Genomic DNA, 20,356 nt, shown 5'->3' on the forward strand with positions numbered 1-20,356 from the left:
CACTTTTTCACATAATGGAATTAACTAAAATATTTATGTATATCTAAACACTTATTGCGACTAATGAAACCATTCCGCACCGGTTTTCAAGACTGCAAAAATGGACTTAAAATAGGCGTTTCTCAACCTAATTGTAATGTATGTAAATACTTATATGTTGGAAACTACTATTAACTTGTCGAACGATTCCTAATCTTTGACAATACATTCATTCACCACGATCTTGAAAACTGACCAAATCGGCGTGACCAAGTCCATGGTCATTTTAATATTATATAAACATTAAAAGGTTTGAAATAAATCTCGTCCAACTTTTTTGTATTTTTCACTTGGTTGCTGAAGTAATGAAGAATTTAAAATTCATATGGGAAAATCATAGTTTTCTTATTTTTTATTTTAATATCTTAAAATCGTGTAGACTTATTGAAAAATGATAAATGAACGTGAGGTTCTAAATTTAATAGCCCTTAATTTGATATATCGTCCTGTTTATAACAATAACGCATTCCATAGATATTACAAGCCAAATTTTCATTTTCGAAATTCATACACTTTGATTCAATTGCGCGGGCTAAATATAAGTTTTAAATTAATCTTTCGTAGCCAATAACAATTGGCTGAGACCTAAGACATCATAATATTACTATTACAATGCGGTAAATGACTTTTATTTTCCCCCATACAAAATCGACCCAGCCTATTGCTCAGTTATATAGCTGAAGAAATAATAAGTTTAAATACATTTTTGTCTAAGTTGATAAATGTGAACAGTTTTGTTACACAAATACTCCCACGACCACAGGCAAAAATATTGGCTACAATTTTTCATTTTGTTTGCCATATATACGTTTTATCGGTGCACTTGCACAACATTCGTATTCGCAAAAGCTCCGCATTGATTATTGCGAATGCGAAAGCGAATTCGAATCTTAAAAATAATGCGGAAGCTTCGCAGTTGCGAATGCGAATATTCGCAACAACTCTGGTACAAATATCAGAACCGTAACCAAACTGTCTTACTTATGCCATTTTCTAAAAACAAAAACTTTCTAAAATGAAACTGCAGTAGTGTTCATCTTATGTCGATAATTCTTGTCACAAATACCTGTAGCCCGTTTCTGAAACTCTTCTCTACCGATTGTTTCTCTACTGGTAGAGAATATACGTCATTCTCTACTACTCCATTAGCAGTAGAGAACAGGGCGGCGAATTAATATCTCAATTCACCTTGGTAGAGAATTGTTACAGAAACGAGCTACTGGTTTCTTGCTTATATTTATGCATATATATTTTTGAGCAGCGCCACACCTTAACAGAAAATTCCGAGAATCCAAAATTGGTACTGTTACAAGTTGCATGGCATCATTTTAACTCGATCTCCACCCTCTTCCACGGATAACGGTACATCGGTTAGAGGTTTAAAAATATTTTGTGTCAGCAATTTGTCATCAAACTGCATTAAATCGTATTACGTACTCTATCCTCTATCCAAAAAACTTTATTTTCGAACGTTTGCACAGGTGTATCAAATTCCTTCAGTTTGAAAACGCGCAAGACTTTTTAATGTTTTCATCCAACTTCACTAACTTAAAATTTTTTTTTTACTTTTTCAAGAAACAAAAATTTTTCTGCTAGTGAATTTGGTAGCATGGTTTTAATGAAATGTCATAAACTTATTAAAAGTCAAGTGGTCGGCAACAACAACGAATGTCAATAAATGAAACTACCTTCTATTTTTGTATCATGCTATCTTGCATTTTACTTAATTTTGTACAAGTTCTCCCGATTGGTTTTTAATAATTTCCATTTTGTTTTATCTAGACACATCACTCACCACAGGCAATTTTTACAAGCTTCAAGCTGGAAAAACATGCCTTGGGAAATGCGTCTGCTCAGCCAGTAAGTAATGACAAGCCGGACTTTGATTTGGGTAGCTCCCATACCGCCAACGTGGCAATGCCGGGGACGGGACCATCAACCGGAAAGCCCTTTATGGGTGTGTCAATTCCAGCAACCGACACTACCTCACTGTATATGAGCACAGGTGCGTATCAGGTAGCTACAAGCCCCGCAATGAAAGGAAACACACTCCTGACATCCTTTGGTATTGCGGAGTCTGGATCCACTGAAGAATTTTTAAGGGAATTTGCATCGACAGTAAAATTAACTGCGCAGCGAAGCACAGCATCGACGACGGAGCTAAAAAAAGGCACCGTAAAAGATCAAACGAATCAGAGGCGGCGCAGTAAAAAGTGCGCGAAGGTGATGTTTATCATACTTAGTATTATATTTTTATAAGGCAAGATTATTTTACCTTGAAAATGAAATACGAATTGGAACCGAAGTCCGTATTCGTATTCAGCATAACGAGCCCTAACCGCCAAAAGGGCGTAAGCGACAAAAAGTTAATTTCTCTGTAGGCGTTTTCTTATTAACACTGCAATAACTGTAGATGCTAACGTGAAGGTCAATGAACACGTTAAGTTTGATGTTAGATATATAATACTGGTAGTTTTATTGGCCCATCTTTAATAAAACAGGTGATTTTGTCGCTACGCCCTTTTCGTCGTTATAGCGCGCAATAGCGGCGGTTAGGCCAAAAGATGTATTAAAAAAAACATTTTTTTTTGTATTAACAAAAAGCATTTTGATGTCCTTATCTCATTTCTTTTATTCTTGTTATTTAGAAAACAACTCAACACAAATACATACGCTATTGATGAAAATACTGTTTCTCTATAAAACTAATGCTGATTTCGTTTGTCTCAAAAAAATGTTGTTGTTCCATGGTGCAAAAAAGTTTGATGTTAGATATATAATACTGGTGGTTTTATTGGCCCATCTTTGATGAAACAGGTGATTTTGTCGCTTACGCCCTTTTCGCCGTTACAAATAAAAATCTACAGCGCGCAATTGCGGCGGTTAAGCCAAAAGATGTATTAAAGAAAAAAACTTTTTTTTGCATTAACAAAAACCATTTTGACGCCTTTATCTCATTTCTTTTAATCTTGTTATTAAGAAAACAACTCTTCAACACAAATACATACGTTATTGATTAAAATACTCCTTGCAAGAAATGCGACTAATCCAGGAAAGGAACATGCGACTAATACCACTTTTGATCTCTTTATATGGAATGAACTGTTCGCTTTTGTTCGAGCATGTCCTATGAGGAGATTAATTGTTCCCCTTTATACGCGACTATTCACTTTTAAAAAATAAAAATTTGCGCCAGCCACGATTTGAACCATGGTGCTCAGGTTTGTTAAGCGAATACTTTCTCTATGTGCCAAACGCCGCACAGGAAATTTCATTGACTAAGTGCGCACATATCATTAAATCGTTAATAGTACCCGTTAGAGATGAGTCGCAGACTAATTGATCTCCATTACTACCCGTATGAGACCAGTTGCGACTAATTAATGCCCAATTGTACCCGATTGAGAGTAATCTCGGAATACTCTCTTTAGAGATTAGTCGCACAATTTTTTGCAGGGCTGTTTCTCTATAAAACTAATGGTGACTTCGTTTGTCCCAAAAAATGTTGTTCTTCCATGGTGCAAAATGTGTTTGATGTAACACTCAACCCCATAAAAGTGCATGTTTTGCCTACTTATCCTCATTGGGCTCACGAATATCATATTGTAATTTTAAGCAACCTTCTGCTTCTCAGGGCAACCATCTCCCCTGACAAAGTATCAAAGGGCATAGGAAGAGCCTTTTTTTGCCTTATTTTAAGAAACGAGCATGGAATTTTCCTCTTCAACTGGCTCTTTAAAAGTTAAATATTCTTACGAAGAAGTTCCCTGAAATTGCAATACCAAGGGATACCATGCATCCGAGGTTCAGCTTTACAAAGAGGTTCCAAACTGATCTGAGTAATAAAAAGAGCTGGGCAGGCATATCCCAGACATATTGGATAAACCAAAACATGATTACCTGGTACACTGATGGCTCATTGACCGAAGAGGGTACCGGGGGTAGGGGTAGTTAGACCCAGAAAGAGATGCCCGGAACCCATGGGAAAACATGTATATTTTTCAGGCTGAAAAATACGCAATTGAAAGATGCGCGGACTTTAATATCAAGCGAATAAGAACATCGCGATCTTGGCTGACAGCCAAGCGGCTATCAAGGCCCTCAGATCTCACCAGGTAACATCAAAACTGGTGATGAAGGGCCTCGAAAAGCTGGATACTCTGGGTCTGGCCAATCAGATCTGAGCCCTCTGGATTGTGGGACATATTGGTATTAAAAGAAATGGGATTGCCGACAAACTAACAAAAAAAGGAGCATCAACCCCTTTCACCTGCCCAGAGCCCTTCTGTGGCTTGGGAAAGGGGGCACTCTATGCCCTTGTTCGGTTAAAGGAAGGGGCTCAAAGAAATCGCTACCGCGATAATCTACCAAGTCTAGAGCAGTCCAAAGCACTTTTAAGGACATATAACCTAAAACGATTCTAGGAATGTATGAGCTTATCAAAGAATAACTTAAGAGTTGTTAAAGGAATCCTGACAGGACATTGCAGGTTGAACTATCCCCTGACTAAACTGGGAATTTACTCGCATGAGTGATGCAGATTTTGCCGGACAGATGCCGAGACTGCACAGCACATCTTAGAAGAATGCCAATCTATACTAAAGTTTCTCTCGGATGCTGGATTAATAGACACACTATACACAGAGAAAAACTTATGTAAAATTAACTTAAATTTGGATATAGCACAACTTATAACTTAGGCTAAATTACTCTAAATCTTTGTAAGCTTTCTTCTTGGGCAAATTCAACAAAGTAGCATTTATTTTACCTAAGTCGGCTAAGTTCTTCGTTGGCGAAAGCTCTTTGGTAATTTGGAAAAGTTTCTTGATTATTTCACACCGTATAACTTTGGCAGATGGCAAAAGCTTCGTTGTTATTGTATCCTATATAACCTTGGTGATTTGCGAAAGTGTTCTCTGAAATATGTCGATAATGCAGTGATTAGGAACAATTTAGATTTTTGCCAGCCATACTTTCTATACCACAATTTAAGAGACAAAAATAAAACAAATAAGGAGCGGTATTTTTGTCAAGCAAATTGAGATATAAAAAGTATGGTTGACAAAAATCTAAATTGTTCCTCATAACTGGATTAACGGTGTTTTTTACTTTTTCGATATTTAGCAACAACTTACGGTGCCAGGTAATAAGATCAACGGAAATAAGGTCAATTGACTTTATTTCTCATCTTTTCAAAAGCGAAATAAAATCTATCGACATTATTGCTCTTTCAAACATTAAATTTGCTTAGCTTCGCGGCGGCCCACCTAAGATTTAACTGTCATCGGTGATATTAATGCTACCTTATATAACGTTTGACAGAAGACTTAACACTATTATAAATTGGAAATCAGAAGTAATATATCAGTGATGACAGGTAATAAGTCCCAGATGGTTTCTAAAATAACAAATTAGTTTTCGTGCAAATTGCAGATAGATGGTATTAATGAATTTAGGCCCTCGATATTTAAAATTTTTATATTTGTAAGTTATTGGAAGATTTCTGCTGTGTTTTGGCAACAACTTGTCTGCAGTAGAAAAGCATATAATTTGTGTGTTCAAAAGTGTGTAAAAACCAATCAATTAACTTACATGATCTCGGTTCCGATATTAAATAATCAATAATTGTTTATACCCGCTTTTTGGCATATTGGCTTGAATATGCTATCTAATAAATAGTGTCGTCGTTCTCCTTAGCTGCTTTTAAATGATGTAACAAATTGCTGGCGGGGACATGAATACAGTGTAAGAAAATTCCTTTTCTATAATTGTTTCCTTATAGAAATGTTGGTTTCTTTTCCACCTTAGACATTCCGAATTCGTTCAAAATATGCTAATTTAAAACACAGAATTCTTTCAGTGTTCCTCCGGGGTTTTTGGACATGGACTGTTTCTTCAATTTAATAGTATTCGCTTTTTTTTGTGGAAACGAAACATGTTTTGCAAGTTCGGGATCATTTCTACACTCTTTCTTCAAATCAAGCTCATATTCTAGCTGCGTTTTTCGTTTTGTTTTTCGCATCGTGTTTTTACTATATTCTTAATTTTAATTTGTTTAATAAAATCTATTGATTGTGTGTGGATTAATAGTACACGGAGGATTTGGCAATAACCTTTTTCATCTATTAAAAACAACACTTACGGGCCAATGTTTATTGTAATAACAACATTTTTTCTATGAATCGACATACTTTAAGCATTGTTGACGCTATTTCCATTTGAATGAGGAAATAGCGTCAATGACTTTATTTCCAAATTTTTGTTCACTTTATTTGGTTTTTGAAAAGGTAATCATGGTGCACCCTGGTGCGAAATAAAGTCAATTGAACTTAGTTCCGTTGATTTTGTTACCTGTCACCCAAATTACGCCATCTCGAACACAGCCCTAGCAATGATTTTATTTTAGCCTCCTCCAGTTTTTAGTATAAATTTATTAAATTACTTACTTCCGTTTCGTTAGTAATACTCATAAAGTATACAGTTAAATAAACATTTTTGCACAAATATTCCTACATTCGTTAGGTTTAGCATAAACATTAACTGAAAAAAATACTGTACAGCTTCCATATAAAAATTAAATGCGTTCTTAGGTCCATTGCATGTGATATACAATTGCTTAAAATTAAATTCGCCACCCACAACAATAACGAATGGTTGCAGGGTTGAATTATTTTCCAGGCACTGTTTTCTTTTTCTGCAATTGCCTAATTTACTTATACAATTCATGAAAACGACTTAAAAAATCTTTTATTTTAAAAATGAGATCTTGTTATAACTTAGTTTTTAAAACCAAAAGCGAATATAATGCCTTCTGGTTAATAATAAATAACACAAATCACTTATATGATAGTGATGTACAAACTTCTTTCTTCTTTAAAAATATTCATACTTTTAAAAAATATTTGTATTAACACATTTCTCAATAGAACTGCGCAATTAATAAATTTATTATAACCAGGGAATGGTTTTTATGGAAATTGCCTTTTTTTCTGCTAAAGAGATAGGGTATATTCGATTAAGAATGTCCACGATTAGCTTTCCTTGATTCCATATATACACATTTGATGTTGCCTTTTTTAAGATATTTGCCCTTTTTGCCCTTTTTGCCCTTTTTACCTTTAAAAAAGTGATTATAGCATTTACAATTCTTTTTTTTAAGATTAAAAAATATGCACATGCAAATGCGGCTTATAGAAGCGCAGGGACCTCTTGACAAAATGGGGTTTGGAAAAATTCAAAGCCGTTTTCTCAGCTAACGTAGGCTTGGAGACAATAAGGGGTGTGGATAAAATTGTAAAGGGCGAGGAAAACGCCCTTATTCCTGATAATATGAAGGTTTCAAACGTTCCATATTTAAATTTGGGCTCACTTGTATCAACTTACGTCGAGCGCACATTTAGTACATTCAAGGCTTTTCTTCGCGAAAATCGAATGAAAATGGTGCCAGAAAACTTCAAAATGCATCTTGTGGTTCAACAACTACACTACAACTATACAGATTAAAGTTTTATGAGTTAGAACTCGAAAGGATAAAATAGTCAAAGGTTCAAAGTACAAATTTTTCATATAATGAAACTAGTTCATAGTTTTTCTCTTTTTACTTGTAATATAAACCTTTCTAAAATAAATGTATTTTTTGATTGTTCTTCGTATTTTCCGTCTTTTTTTTTTAGTGCCTTATTTTGCTTTTTTTGCAACACTTAGTGCCTTTTCCTGCCTTTTTCGCTATTTTGTTTTGCCTTTTTTGCAATACCTAGTGCCTTTTCCTGCCTTTTTCGCTATTTTATTTTGCCTTTTCCAGCCTATTTCGTTATTTTATTTTGCCTTTTTTATAGGTTACTAGGTCATAAAAATCCGTTCCCTGATTATAACTCATATTAATTGATTAATAATAAAGCTATAATAAGGCGAGATCAGGGCTCAAATCGTCACTTACGATATTGTATTAATCGTTATTTTCGGATTATTACATACATACGTGAACGTACTCTTTTTCCCATTCAGCTTATACTAGGATTGTTGATATTTTCAAAAATATCGCGTCTCAATATATCGAAATGGCGAAATTGAAAAAATCTTAGTATCGATAATATCGTTTTAGAAATACATATCTATATATCGAAGTATCGCTCTAAAAAAATATTTGAAATTTCACAGGGATATTTAAGAATACTTGTTCAATAATAGTTTAAAGAAGAGAAGAGTAAGTTAAAGTATTATTTATTTTACATTTTCCAATTGAAAAGATCTGTTGGCAGACATAAATTCTTACATGTACAAATTTTACCTGCAAGACTTGCAACAATTAATTATTAGAATTTTAATCATATAAAATCTTAGGTAATGTTTTCAAATATGAATGTATGTAACGACACATTTTGTAATACATATAAGGATAGGTATTCATTCATTAATACATAAAGTGACTCAAACAAATGAACACGTGTTGATTTTCTTCAAATACATGTTTTTTGTTATTTTTATAAAATATATCGTCTAAGCTTTAACCAAAACCGTGTAAATCACAGTTTCAAACTTTATACAAAATTTAGGAAAATTCAACAAATTTTCATCAAAATTTCAACTTTTTATTTTGAATTTTTAGAAAATTTTTTGGGTGTGGAGTTTTACAGCCCATAAAATTTTAGTCTAATAAAGTGCAAGTTTCAAACGGCTAAAAAGTCGCGTTGATTTTTGAGTCTTTTTTTTTGTTTTTGTGATGGATTTTTGCACTTTTTTCATATGAATTTCTTATGAAATAAAACACGGGAGACCATCAGCAACAAAATATCAACGCAAGTTTTTGCAAATTGCGCTTTTTATATTTAAAAAAACCCGAAAAAGTAGCCTCCAAAAAAAATCTCTCGAAAAACGAGGAATATTTGAAGAAAATCAACACGTGGTCATTTGTTTGAGTCACTGTATATTAAGCGATTGCGCAGATTAACTCACATACTGCTACTCCCAAAATTGCGAACGATACTATGTACCAAAATTAAAAAAAATTTTTTAATACAAATTTCTAAAAAGAATTCAGGTATGCAGTTGTATAGCCCATTAAATTTTAGGAAAATTCAACCAATATTTTTTTCCATATACAAAATTTTCAGAATTTTTTTATATGAAAAAATGCGTAAGGCAGCCAGCAAAAAAATTCTCAAAAATCAACGCGAATTTTTAGACATTTGAAATTTGCACTTCATTAGACTAAAATTTTATGGGCTATAAAACTCCATACCCAAAAAATTTTCTAAAAATTCAAAATAAAAAGTTGAAATTTTGATGAAAATTTGTTGAATTTTCCTAAAATTTAATGGGCTATACTACTGCATACCTGAATTCTTTTTAGAAATTTGTATTAAAAAGTTCGCGATTTTGCTGAAAATTTGCAGCTTTTTCTTAATTTTTGTACACAGTATCATTCATGGATTTAAATAGGATTTGCTAAAACATAAGCCATACTTTAAAACAAAATTAACAAAAAAATTCTAGCATGTAAAACAACAAAAGAGCCGTACGCTAAATTTTGGGAGTAACAGTTAATATATTAAAGTTTGTTGAACTGATGTAAAAAATTAACCATATAAACATAAAAAGCTAAAGCAACTATTTTTTCTGGTATTTGTGCATAAAATATCGATATCTGATATTATCGTCCTCAAAAATATCGCGACGATAATATCGTATCGGAAGCAAAAAATATCGTCAATATCGATATATCGATATAATATCAACAATCCTAGCTTATACGACTGACGTATCACGCAATTTTCTTTCGTACGGTTTTCGATCCGTGAACGAGCCCAGCTATTTCCACAAATGATATTAGAAATTTCACATTCAGCGGGAGGTGTCACAAACGGTGGTTTAATATTGGCAAATGTTCGATATGCTAGAGCTGGAAAACTATCGATGGTTTGCCTTTAATTGACACTATCGACACTATCGATAGTGTCGTTTTTAGGTTGTTACTGTCGATAATTGATGCCGCCATCGATAGGCCTTATGACTATCGATAGTCTCTTCTCTATTCCCACTACTCTATCATTCTAATTTTAAATTTATTATATAAAAGTGCAACTCTAAACTTAATTACCCATTAAAAACGAAACGTTACTATCGATACCATCGATGGTGCAAAACTTAAACTTTCGAAACTACCGAGTGGGAGTACTATCGCTAGTTTTTCAGCTCTACGATATGTTACAACAAAATCAATAACAATAAAAAGTGTTGCCACATCAAAATTAAAGCTCTAACTCCATTACCTACTTCTCACGTGTTTCGATGTATTTACATAATAGCGCACAAAAAATTGACTTGAAGGGAAAAAATCGCCAATTTCCTAAAACGTCAAATTGGCGCTAAATCTCCCAATCTGAACACTCTGTGTATGGCTTTGCCGAGAATCCGAAATAGTGTACTTTGTGTGACACCCATTTACGATTTTTACAGTTGGCAATAAAATACAATGCAACAACATCATCAGGACCGCCAACTATACTTAGCTAGGAGGTGCCATATTGAGCATAAAAAAGCTTCAAAATGTGCAAATAGAAAAATAAAAGTGCCAAAAAAAGTGCCATTCATTTAAATTCTTCCCATTTAGCAATAAAATTAGAAATGCATTTCTAAAACAAAAGTCCGCACTGGATAAAGTAAGATAAACGAGTTGTGCACACTATATAAATTAAAAAATTTTTTGTTTAAAAAGACAATATACGCACAAAAATGTATTGAAATATTACTATTTTTCAAAAGTGCCGTTTTTGCACTTTATGGAAAATTGAAAAATTAAGTGGCACTTGAAGTAAAATAGGGCAAAAAATGGCCCAAGCCAAGTTGGCAGCCCTGAACATCAGAACATATACATATCGAGCCCTAACCATCAAAATAACGTAAGCGACATTTTTTTCAAAATTTTCTTTTTGATGCAGAAATGAATCTAGATGCTCTAGGAATATTTCTGCATCAAAAGGAACATTTTGAAAAAAAATGTCGCTTACGTTATTTTGGCGGTTAGGGCTCGATATGTTGAAATTGTCTAATAAATATACATAATTAATTAAATCGTTGATTATAGTGAAGATTTCGTGGCCGCTGTGGTGTAGTGGTAAGCAGTGCGCGCTTCCACTCCGCAACACCTGGGTTCAAACCCTGGTCAAAGCAACATCGCAAAAAAAATAGAAAAAAGGTTTTTTCTTAACAGCGGTCGCCCCTCGGCAGGCAATGGCAAACCTCCGAGTGTATTTCTGCCACGAAAAAACAGCTTCTCATAAAAATACAATCGCCATTCGGAGTCGGCGTAAAACTGTAGGTCCCTCCGCTCTGTGTGACAACATCAAGGCGCACGCCACAAATCTGAGGCCAAACACTAACATATGTGTAAGCGCCAATCTATTATTATTATAGTGAAGATTTTAAACTTTTATTTGACCTATATTTAATGTGACTTTCTTTTTGAATACCCATTTCTTGAGCTGCTTGCTTTGTCTTTAATCCTTTATTCAAAAAGATTCGAGGGTTGTACATAAATTGTTCAATTTTTTTAATTTAGCTAGTTTTCCGGGAAACTGTGATAATGGTCAAAATCGACCTTTGATAAATTATTGTGAACACTGTAAGACTGAAAAGAAATTTGTTTTATACATATACTACTACATAATTTAACAAAAGGCGAGACGATATTCGCACAAGCTTGAAACAAGTTCAAATATCTAAAAGTGTTAACTTACCTATTTTAATTCCTACGCAACTTTATTTACTTAAAAAAATCCCTAAAGTATTCAACAAAGCACTGCCGCCTTTTCACTTTGAATTCAAAACAATCAATGACGAAGGATAACGAAAGGCGAACCTAACTTGTTTTGAAATTTTACAAGAACTTTGTTAAATTAAACACGTTTCTTAGGGCTTTTACGCGTTTCGTAAACTAACATCGAATACTTTGCTAAATTAAAAAGTTCCTTGGATGTTAGCACAAATTACCCAAGTTACCCCAGTTAACTTTTGTAAACACTTTGTTGAATTACACTGTCTTAGGTGCTAACACATATTACATACATGAGATAACTTTGATAAATTAATTAAGCTCTGATCGAGTGTATGTAAACTGTATAAAAACCTTGTTGATTAACACATAGTTTTCGAAGTTCATATAAAAAACAATACCTAAGATTACTTAGTTAAAACGACCTCGTTTTTTGTCAGCCAATGTGCTTAGGTAATAGATTGCCTAAACTTTGTTTTGCACGGTCTACACTGAGAAAAAGGATTAGTTTCGACAACCAAAGATATTTAGTTCCCGAATTTTGACAATATTACCAAGGATTGGGAACTATTACCATGGGTTGGTAATTATAACTAAATATATTAAGGCTTCTAATATTCATCCGGCCGCTGTGGTGTAGCAGTAAGCAGTGCGCGTTTCCTATCCGCAATGCCTGGGTTCAAACCCTGGTCAAAGCAACATCGCGAACATATAGAAAAAAAGGTTTTTTCTTAACAGCGGTCGTCCCTCGGCAGGCAATGGCAAACCTCCGAGTGTATTTCTGCCATGAAAAACAGCTTCTCATAAAAATACAATCGCCGTTCGGAGTCGGCGTAAAACTGTAGGTCCCTCCGCTCTGTGTGACAAAATCAAGGCGCATGCCACAAATCGGAGGAGAAGCTCGTCCAAACACTAACATATGTGTAAGCGCCAATCTATTATTATTATTATTATTAATATTCATCTAGGTTGTACCAAATGGTTAATTTAGTTGAAGGGTTTGGTAAATACTAACAAATATTTTTTTGAAGCATATTTCTACAAATTCCATTCACCTTAACGTATGGTTCATGAATGGATGTCATTAAGCTCTGCAAATACAGATAAGCTTTCTTTCAACACATGGTTTAGTCATAACTACCAAATCTTAGTTGAGGCAACCACGATTTGGTTTGAGAGCGGAACATATTCATGATTGGGAGCCACCCCTAAATAATGCTGAGCGCTCTCTGAGCACATATGTGTTTCACATACGAAGAGCGCCAGCTGAGCAATGCACACAGTCCCACTTATTGAATCGTTCGAATGCGCTAGTATGCCGACCATTGCATAAAAACCACAGTATATACAGTAATAAACCTTTTCGCAGTTTTTCACCAATTGGTCCCCGAGGAGTACTTTTGGGTTGTGTGCAGTGTGTGAGGAATTTCGCCTCATGATTAGAAAAAGTTCTTTCCGAGGATAAAATATATATAATTGTGTTATTTATGAACAAAATGTAGGTTAAATATAATATCAATGCTTAATTAATAATAATATCAATAGTAAAGTACATAATTATTGCTGGTGTTTCTGTAAACTGGAAACTCAAATCGTAATTATAACACTGAACGAAGTTTTCATAAATGTAAGTTTAAAATCAATTGTAGGATTATATTTTTATGAAAATAGTGAATTTTGTGAATTTATCAAGTAAAATTCTAAATTTCTGAATATATTTAAGTCTTTATTCCAAAACAAAACTAGGTTTGCATAGTTATATAGACTGCAAAACCTGTCAGCTCATCCGCCCAGAGAGCTCATTAAGCACACCCAAGTTTGAGCGACTATTACCTCGAGCTCCTCAAAAATACTCGACATCAAAGTATAGAAACTCAGGACACGCAATTACTTGGAGACTCCGAAGGCTATGTTGGTCATAAATTCAGCCAGCACATTCCATGGTCCATTACCCAGAGCTGCTCCAACATGATGAGTCGATTTTAGTGAGGCGCACATGCCACTGCCTTTGGCTACACGCTGGATATCGGGATATTGCAAAAAAATAGCAATTATCTGTTATAATTATAAGAAAAGCGTTTGTTTACAAAATTACCTGTGCTACTCTGCCATAGTACGGTTGTTGCTCCCTTTCATACCACAGTAAATTTGTATGCATCTCTGAATCGGCAAAATCTAAAATATTAAATTTTTATAAAACTGTTGATTATATAGTAAAACGTTATATGAACAGATTAAAGGAATTGTAATTTTTAATTTTTTTAAATTTGTTTGAGCAAAATAGGACTAGTGGTTCTGACAGGTGACAATTTCCCCTATATGATAGTTATATATATATATCTCGATTCCTAGACGTGACCCAGCGAAACGCCGGGACACGTATAACTTCTTTTTTACCGATATAACTTTCCGCGGTAGTTTGAACCCTTCCCGATCACTGACCCCTACCATTTGTCTCACAGTGTAATGTAACGAAGTATTTCAAAATTTCAATTTTGTGGGATAACGCAATCAATTCATACAGGTGATATATAAGAAGACAGATGGAAAGACACATACATATCTTCGCCATATTTGGGAACATTGGTTATCTGTTATGCTGAACATATTCTACTTATCAGCTTATTAATTGCATAATGAGATCTCCAAAAACGTACATTTTGAATTACATCTCTATATTATTAAACGCGCGATATATTCAATGTATAACGTACTAACGGGTGATTTTTTTGAGGTTAGGATTTTCATGCATTAGTATTTGACAGATCACGTGGGATTTCAGACATGGTGTCAAAGAGAAAGNCAGCAACTATTCCAGCTTTGGAAGACAACATTTCCGAAGAAATTCGGGCTATTCCGGCCGAAATGCTCGAAAAAGTTGCCCAAAATTGGACTTTCCGAATGGACCACCTAAGACGCAGCCGCGGTCAACATTTAAATGAAATTATCTTCAAAAAGTAAATGTCATGGACCAATCTAACGTTTCAAATAAAGAACCGATGAGATTTTGCAAATTTTATGCGTTTTTTTTAAAAAAAAAGTTATCAAGCTCTTAAAAAATCACCCGTTATTTGTTTGTAGAGTACTTACGCTCACACTTTCGGCGAATTTGTTGCTAAATCTCGTAAGTAGAACTGATTTTGAATTATTTTCTTAATAAATCTTTACAAGCTTTGCTTTTTGCACCAGCTGCTTCAAAAGATATTTATTCTTTGGACACAGATGACTTATGTAAATATGATGCAAACCAAGCGTATGCGCATAAGGATCCCGCGTTCAAAGGCTGGTTGTGTAAACACTTGAGGTTACGAGGCTTATTGCAATGTTTTCAATTCACATTAAAGGCCAAATCAGGAAGAGCTGATCTATTGCAACACGCACGCTCGCAAAAGTACCAAAAAAGCTCTAGCAGCATAAAAAGTTAGAAAAAAGTAGGCCATTTTTTTAAGACTTCATTGAAAATGTAATGAACGCAAAAAAAGCTGAAATATTGCTTTGTTCCTTCTTAGCAGAACGTAATTTAGCAATTTTGACAACCGGCCACCTAGCCAAAAATGTCTACAAGAAAAAAAATATTAAAAATCAACGCGATTCTTTAGCAACTTAAAACTTGCACATTATTGCCCTGAAATTTAATGGGCTATCAAACTGCATACTCAAAAACATTCTAAAAGATCTGAATAAAAAGTCGAAAATCTAGCTGAAACTTTGCAGATTTTTTAAAATTTTTGCACAAAGTTTGAAATGTGAATTTATATTGTGTTTGTTATATAATGAGCTAGGCTTTTATGGAAAAATAATAAACATTAAATAAACAAAAGAAAACCAACCAAAATCGATCAAAATGTTGATGACTTAATCAGCTGATCAAAAGTGTATGTATTAAATGATTTTTATATTAACAACTAGCAGACCCGGCGAACTTCGTGCCGCCCAAAATTAACTGTTTTATTGAAACATTTGGTCCAACGATTTCGCCAGCAATTTACGTTCACGTTCAAAGCGTAATACCGGGAAGAAGTCCTTGCGGCTCGATAGTGAATCGTTCTTGAATCTGTATAGTATATTTGGTGGCAATTTCTAAACTGGTGAGTATCATTGGTCGACATTCTGTTTAGTCACCGTAAAGCAAGGACCGCAATGGTTCTGATGGTTGATTTAACGGGAGTAAAGTGACTTTGATCCCTGGTGCCTCCGAATCGACGATTTTTAGCTATAACTCGGCTCCAGCACCACTAAAAATCAAAATCGTTTAGGGGGAGTTAAGTCACCAGAATAACTCTTTTACATACTGACACTCTTCGGCGTTTTTTCCCATACAAAAAACTATCACGCATTCGTTATACGGAGAAAATGCACAAAATCATCAGCGAAAAAAATTCCCTGAAATCAACGGTAACTTATAGCCATTTAAATTTTGCACTTTATGATACTGAAATTGGGTGAACTACAAAACTTCGTACTCAATTTGGTGCCATTTGATGAACTATAAAAAAAATAACGAAAAAATGTATTATGAAAAAAAACACTGTATTCTGGGTGTATATATACAGATAGGTAAAAGTTTCAACACGTTCGGAAAGCGCCACGTCCCTTTTCCAGTAGCCCCAAAGTCTCTATACCAATTTCCAGGACACTACCTCAAATACTTCCAGAGATATACGGTATGAAAAATTCGATATGTATGGGTGATGCCACGCTCCCTTAATATATCGAAAGTCTGCAGTAGATGCCCAAAATTAAAAAAAATCGGTACAGGCGTTCGCGAGATCACCTCTTATAAAAAGAAGGAGCTTCTCTTTATATAATTAGTGTAGGTAACACAGGGCAACACCGATTTTGATGCGGCAAATGTTGAAGCTGTTTTTGATAGCCTTTTTTGTGCTGGTTATGAATCCGTAACTATAAAGTTTTCATCAGCTCCAGATTTGAGAAAATTGTGGTGAAAGTGTCAAAAATCGCGCTTTTTGAAATATTTGAGAAGTTTTAGTAATGAAGCAAAAGGTGATAGAACCTTCCACTTAGGCTTAAATTGAAGCTAGAACTACAGACTACTATCCCTGAAAATACTTTTCCTGCACCTTGCCCTGATGGTCACCTATACTCATTTACTTTTTAACGTCCAACAATAAAACAAAATACTGGAAAATTATGCAATTGAAAAAAGGTGTAAAAATCAGTGTTAGCTGTTCAATAAATGACTATAGGTGACCTTAGGGTATTTGGTATTTTCAGGGATTGAAGTCAGAAGTCCAAGGCTTAATTTAAGCCTAAGTGGAAGGTTCTATGACCTTTTTCTTAATTGCGGTAGGTACTCAAACTTCCCAAAATCAGTTATTCCTGTTCAACAAATGACTATAAGTGACCACCAAGCAAAGGTGCAGGAATTTGCAAGGATAGTATTCGAGAGTTCTAGCTTTAATTTAGGTCTAACTGAAAGGTTCTATTGCTCGAATTGCAAGCAAATCGGACCATAAATAAGATTTTTTTGAAAGGTCGGTATCTAGTTCACCTATCACAAAAAATATCCTATATGTTAACCTAGCCAAAAAGCTACCTGCGTGCCAAATTTCAAGCAAATCGGACCATAAATAAGACTTTTTCCAATAGATCGGTCCCTGGCCCACTTAACGGAAAAAATAGATCCTATATCCTAATCTAGGCAAAAGGCTACCAATGTACCAAATACATTTTTTTAACGTAGCTCGACCCCTGCGCCACGTATCGGAAAAATTTAAACTCTTCTAAACACCTTTCCAAAAAAGCAGCACCCATTCGAATCGGTTATGAAACATAGGAGAAAATTGTTCCCAATTGATTCATGCTCCTAATGAATTGCACAATTATCCGAAATTTTCCACGCTTTCGTCGAAAAAAATTAAAATTTTTCGCGTTCTTCCGGATTTTTCAGAGTCTTCCACTTGGAATTTTCTATTTTTCCATTCGAATGCCATTCCGAAGGAATTCCACACAAAATTCCATACAAAAAAATCAATTTTCGATTTTTCCAATTTTCCGACTTTCTCGGAGGGTTTTCCCAAAATTTTCTTTCATAAAAACCTTCTCCTGGCAATTACGAATAACTAAAAAAAAAATTTGGCCAAATCGGCCCAACCGTTCGCAATTGATGAATTACTATACATCTTTCACACCATTTTTATATATATAGATATCAAACCAGTTTACAATAGTGGTATTCACCAAATTGAGCAATTCTAATGAATTTTAAATGTGCTCTGTCGAAATGCCATTTTAATATATCTTATGTACATATGTATGTATACAATAAAAGTTTAATAAGAACAATTCTGTGTGCATACATTTGGAAAAGACGTTTTTGGGTAGGAAATGACGTTTTTTCCGACCAAGAGGGACGTTTTCTCATGCTGAAAACCTGGCAACACTGGTGCTACGTCATACCCAGACTTGTTTGTCTCGGTTTCAGTTTTGCCATCGCCGCGAGTTGTTGCGCATAGTTATTTAAAAATATAAAGTTTGATGCCAACCGGGGTTTCTCAGTGAATATATAATTCATGTGAATTATAATTTGAAAGTATCTATTTAGCCAAGGAAAACGCAAAGCAGTGTACTTAAACCAGCACTTTCAGCAGATATTGACCTGGGTTTTCGGACGACTGTTCCTGTTTCATCGTTTCTTTTTAGGAAATTCTTACCACCATATACATACATATGTATTATTTACACTAGTAGCTATTTATGTAAATATGTATGTATTTTCATGCTTAATATATGCAAATAAAAGAAGGAAGTAAACACAACAACCATCGAGTAAATTTTTATTTGTGTCAAAGTGAAACTTTTTTCCAATACTAAACTGTTAGCTGATTCAAATCTACAGTAAGTTCACAAAATTAATTGAAAACTTGTATAAACCAAAGCATTGTTTATATTTGCTCAACAATGATTTTATTCAACTAACAATATAGTTTACTCAAGGTAGTCGTTTTGTAATTATTAACAAATATACATTTGTCCCAACTAGAAGGCTCAAGTAAATTGCAGACTATCGTGAACTAGATATTTGATAGTATAATTAGCATAAGTACACTCAGAAAAAAGTCAGCCAAATATATTCCTCTCAACACATGATTTGGTAACTATAAACAAATAATGTAACTATAACCAAATCATGTGTTGATAAAAACATTTTTAGTTGACGTAACTAAACTCTTTTCTCAGTGTAGGTGGCACAAGTTTCTTGGACCCCATACAAAATTTTCCAACTACGTCAACTTTGTTCGACGATAAGGTTTAAAGTACAAAACCGCGTATCAACAAAATGCAAAACCGCGTATCAAGATAATGCAAACCCGCTATGTGAGGTTGCATAAATTATTTTCTAAAGAGTAAAAACACATATATTTCAAAGTAGTTCTATTTTATTACAACGCTTTTATCAACTTGCAATGTTGTGTGTCCAGACACCATTTTAGCAATAAAACCTTTGCTTTGCAAAGTTCCTATAAAAAAGTCTATGCACTACGTACGCTACAGCGGAAATGGCCGACACGCTATTTCTTTAAATCAGCGTTTGGCAGAGAGAGCTTTTACTCTGCTCGCGCCTATACCAAATATTTAGAAAGCTTAAAAGATTTTTGCCCGCGGGCAAGGCAGTGCCTATCAGTGCTTTAAATGAAATTAATTGGTGCTCGTATGTATGTACATACCGGAAAACCCGCTTAAGTACCTCACGAAAAATGTCAGCTTTTTGAGGTACTTAGGCGGTTTGGGTACTTAAAAGAACCCGCTTAAGTACATCGATGCGGGTACTTAAGCGAACATATACTACGTTTATACGCACGTATTATTTGCAAAATGGTAGACTTTGCCGTATAAACGCTGATATATTTTTTATTTGCAAATAACTAAATCACGCAAATAAGTTTTGATTAGTGGTACTATTTGCAATTAGGCGTTAGACGCCGCCATTCTTAGGTCTATTTTAGCTTTTCGATGGTGCTCTTATTGCCTTTTTATAATCAAGACGTTGTAATTTTTAACTTTATTTTCTTTTTCGATGGTCATATTATTGCCTTTTTATAATCAGGCAATATTAAAAAGGAATTTTTCACCATCGAATAACCAGTGAGTTAGGTATTTTCAAATAGCTTACGTATAAACGTAGTAATAATTACTGATGTAGTTACATCTTCTTGTTAATTTACATAAACTAGTGTTCGCCCAGCGGTTGAAATTCAACCGATAAAATTAAGGATACTTTATGTAAGTTGAATGAGCTAAAATAACATTAGTTGGAATGGGTTAAGTGGAGGGGAGTTTAGCTTAGTACTTGGTATAACATAACATAACCATAACATAAGAATAAATAACATAACATATGAAGCATAACACACCACAATATAACATCGCACACTCTTCAGTTGTATTTCCTTTTTATCCCTTTTTTCACCTCTATCTAAATCTTATTTATTTTGGTTCATTTTATGCCAAATGATGTTGCCTTTGATGCCACATCAAGTGATATCATGTCATGTGGTGAAATTGGGTGTGGTGAGCTGTGGTGTG

General features: G+C 34.3%; 1 protein-coding gene across 1 annotated transcript in view; it reads left to right on the plus strand.

Moving 5' to 3' along the window:
* Positions 1-1,827: 1,827 nt before the first annotated feature.
* LOC108358260 (uncharacterized) overlaps positions 1,828-20,356 on the plus strand; it is a 102,338-nt gene continuing 83,809 nt past the window's right edge. Inside the window, exon 1 of the mRNA XM_017609482.1 lies at positions 1,828-2,262. Within this exon, the coding sequence (XP_017464971.1) occupies positions 1,957-2,262 (306 nt within the window). The 5' untranslated portion in view covers positions 1,828-1,956. The remainder of the gene's footprint in view (positions 2,263-20,356) is intronic.

The sequence above is a fragment of the Rhagoletis zephyria genome, unplaced genomic scaffold, assembly GCF_001687245.7.
Source record: "Rhagoletis zephyria isolate East Lansing unplaced genomic scaffold, Rhagoletis_zephyria_1.1 Rzeph_scaffold_00228, whole genome shotgun sequence".
NCBI classification, from domain to species: domain Eukaryota; kingdom Metazoa; phylum Arthropoda; class Insecta; order Diptera; family Tephritidae; genus Rhagoletis; species Rhagoletis zephyria.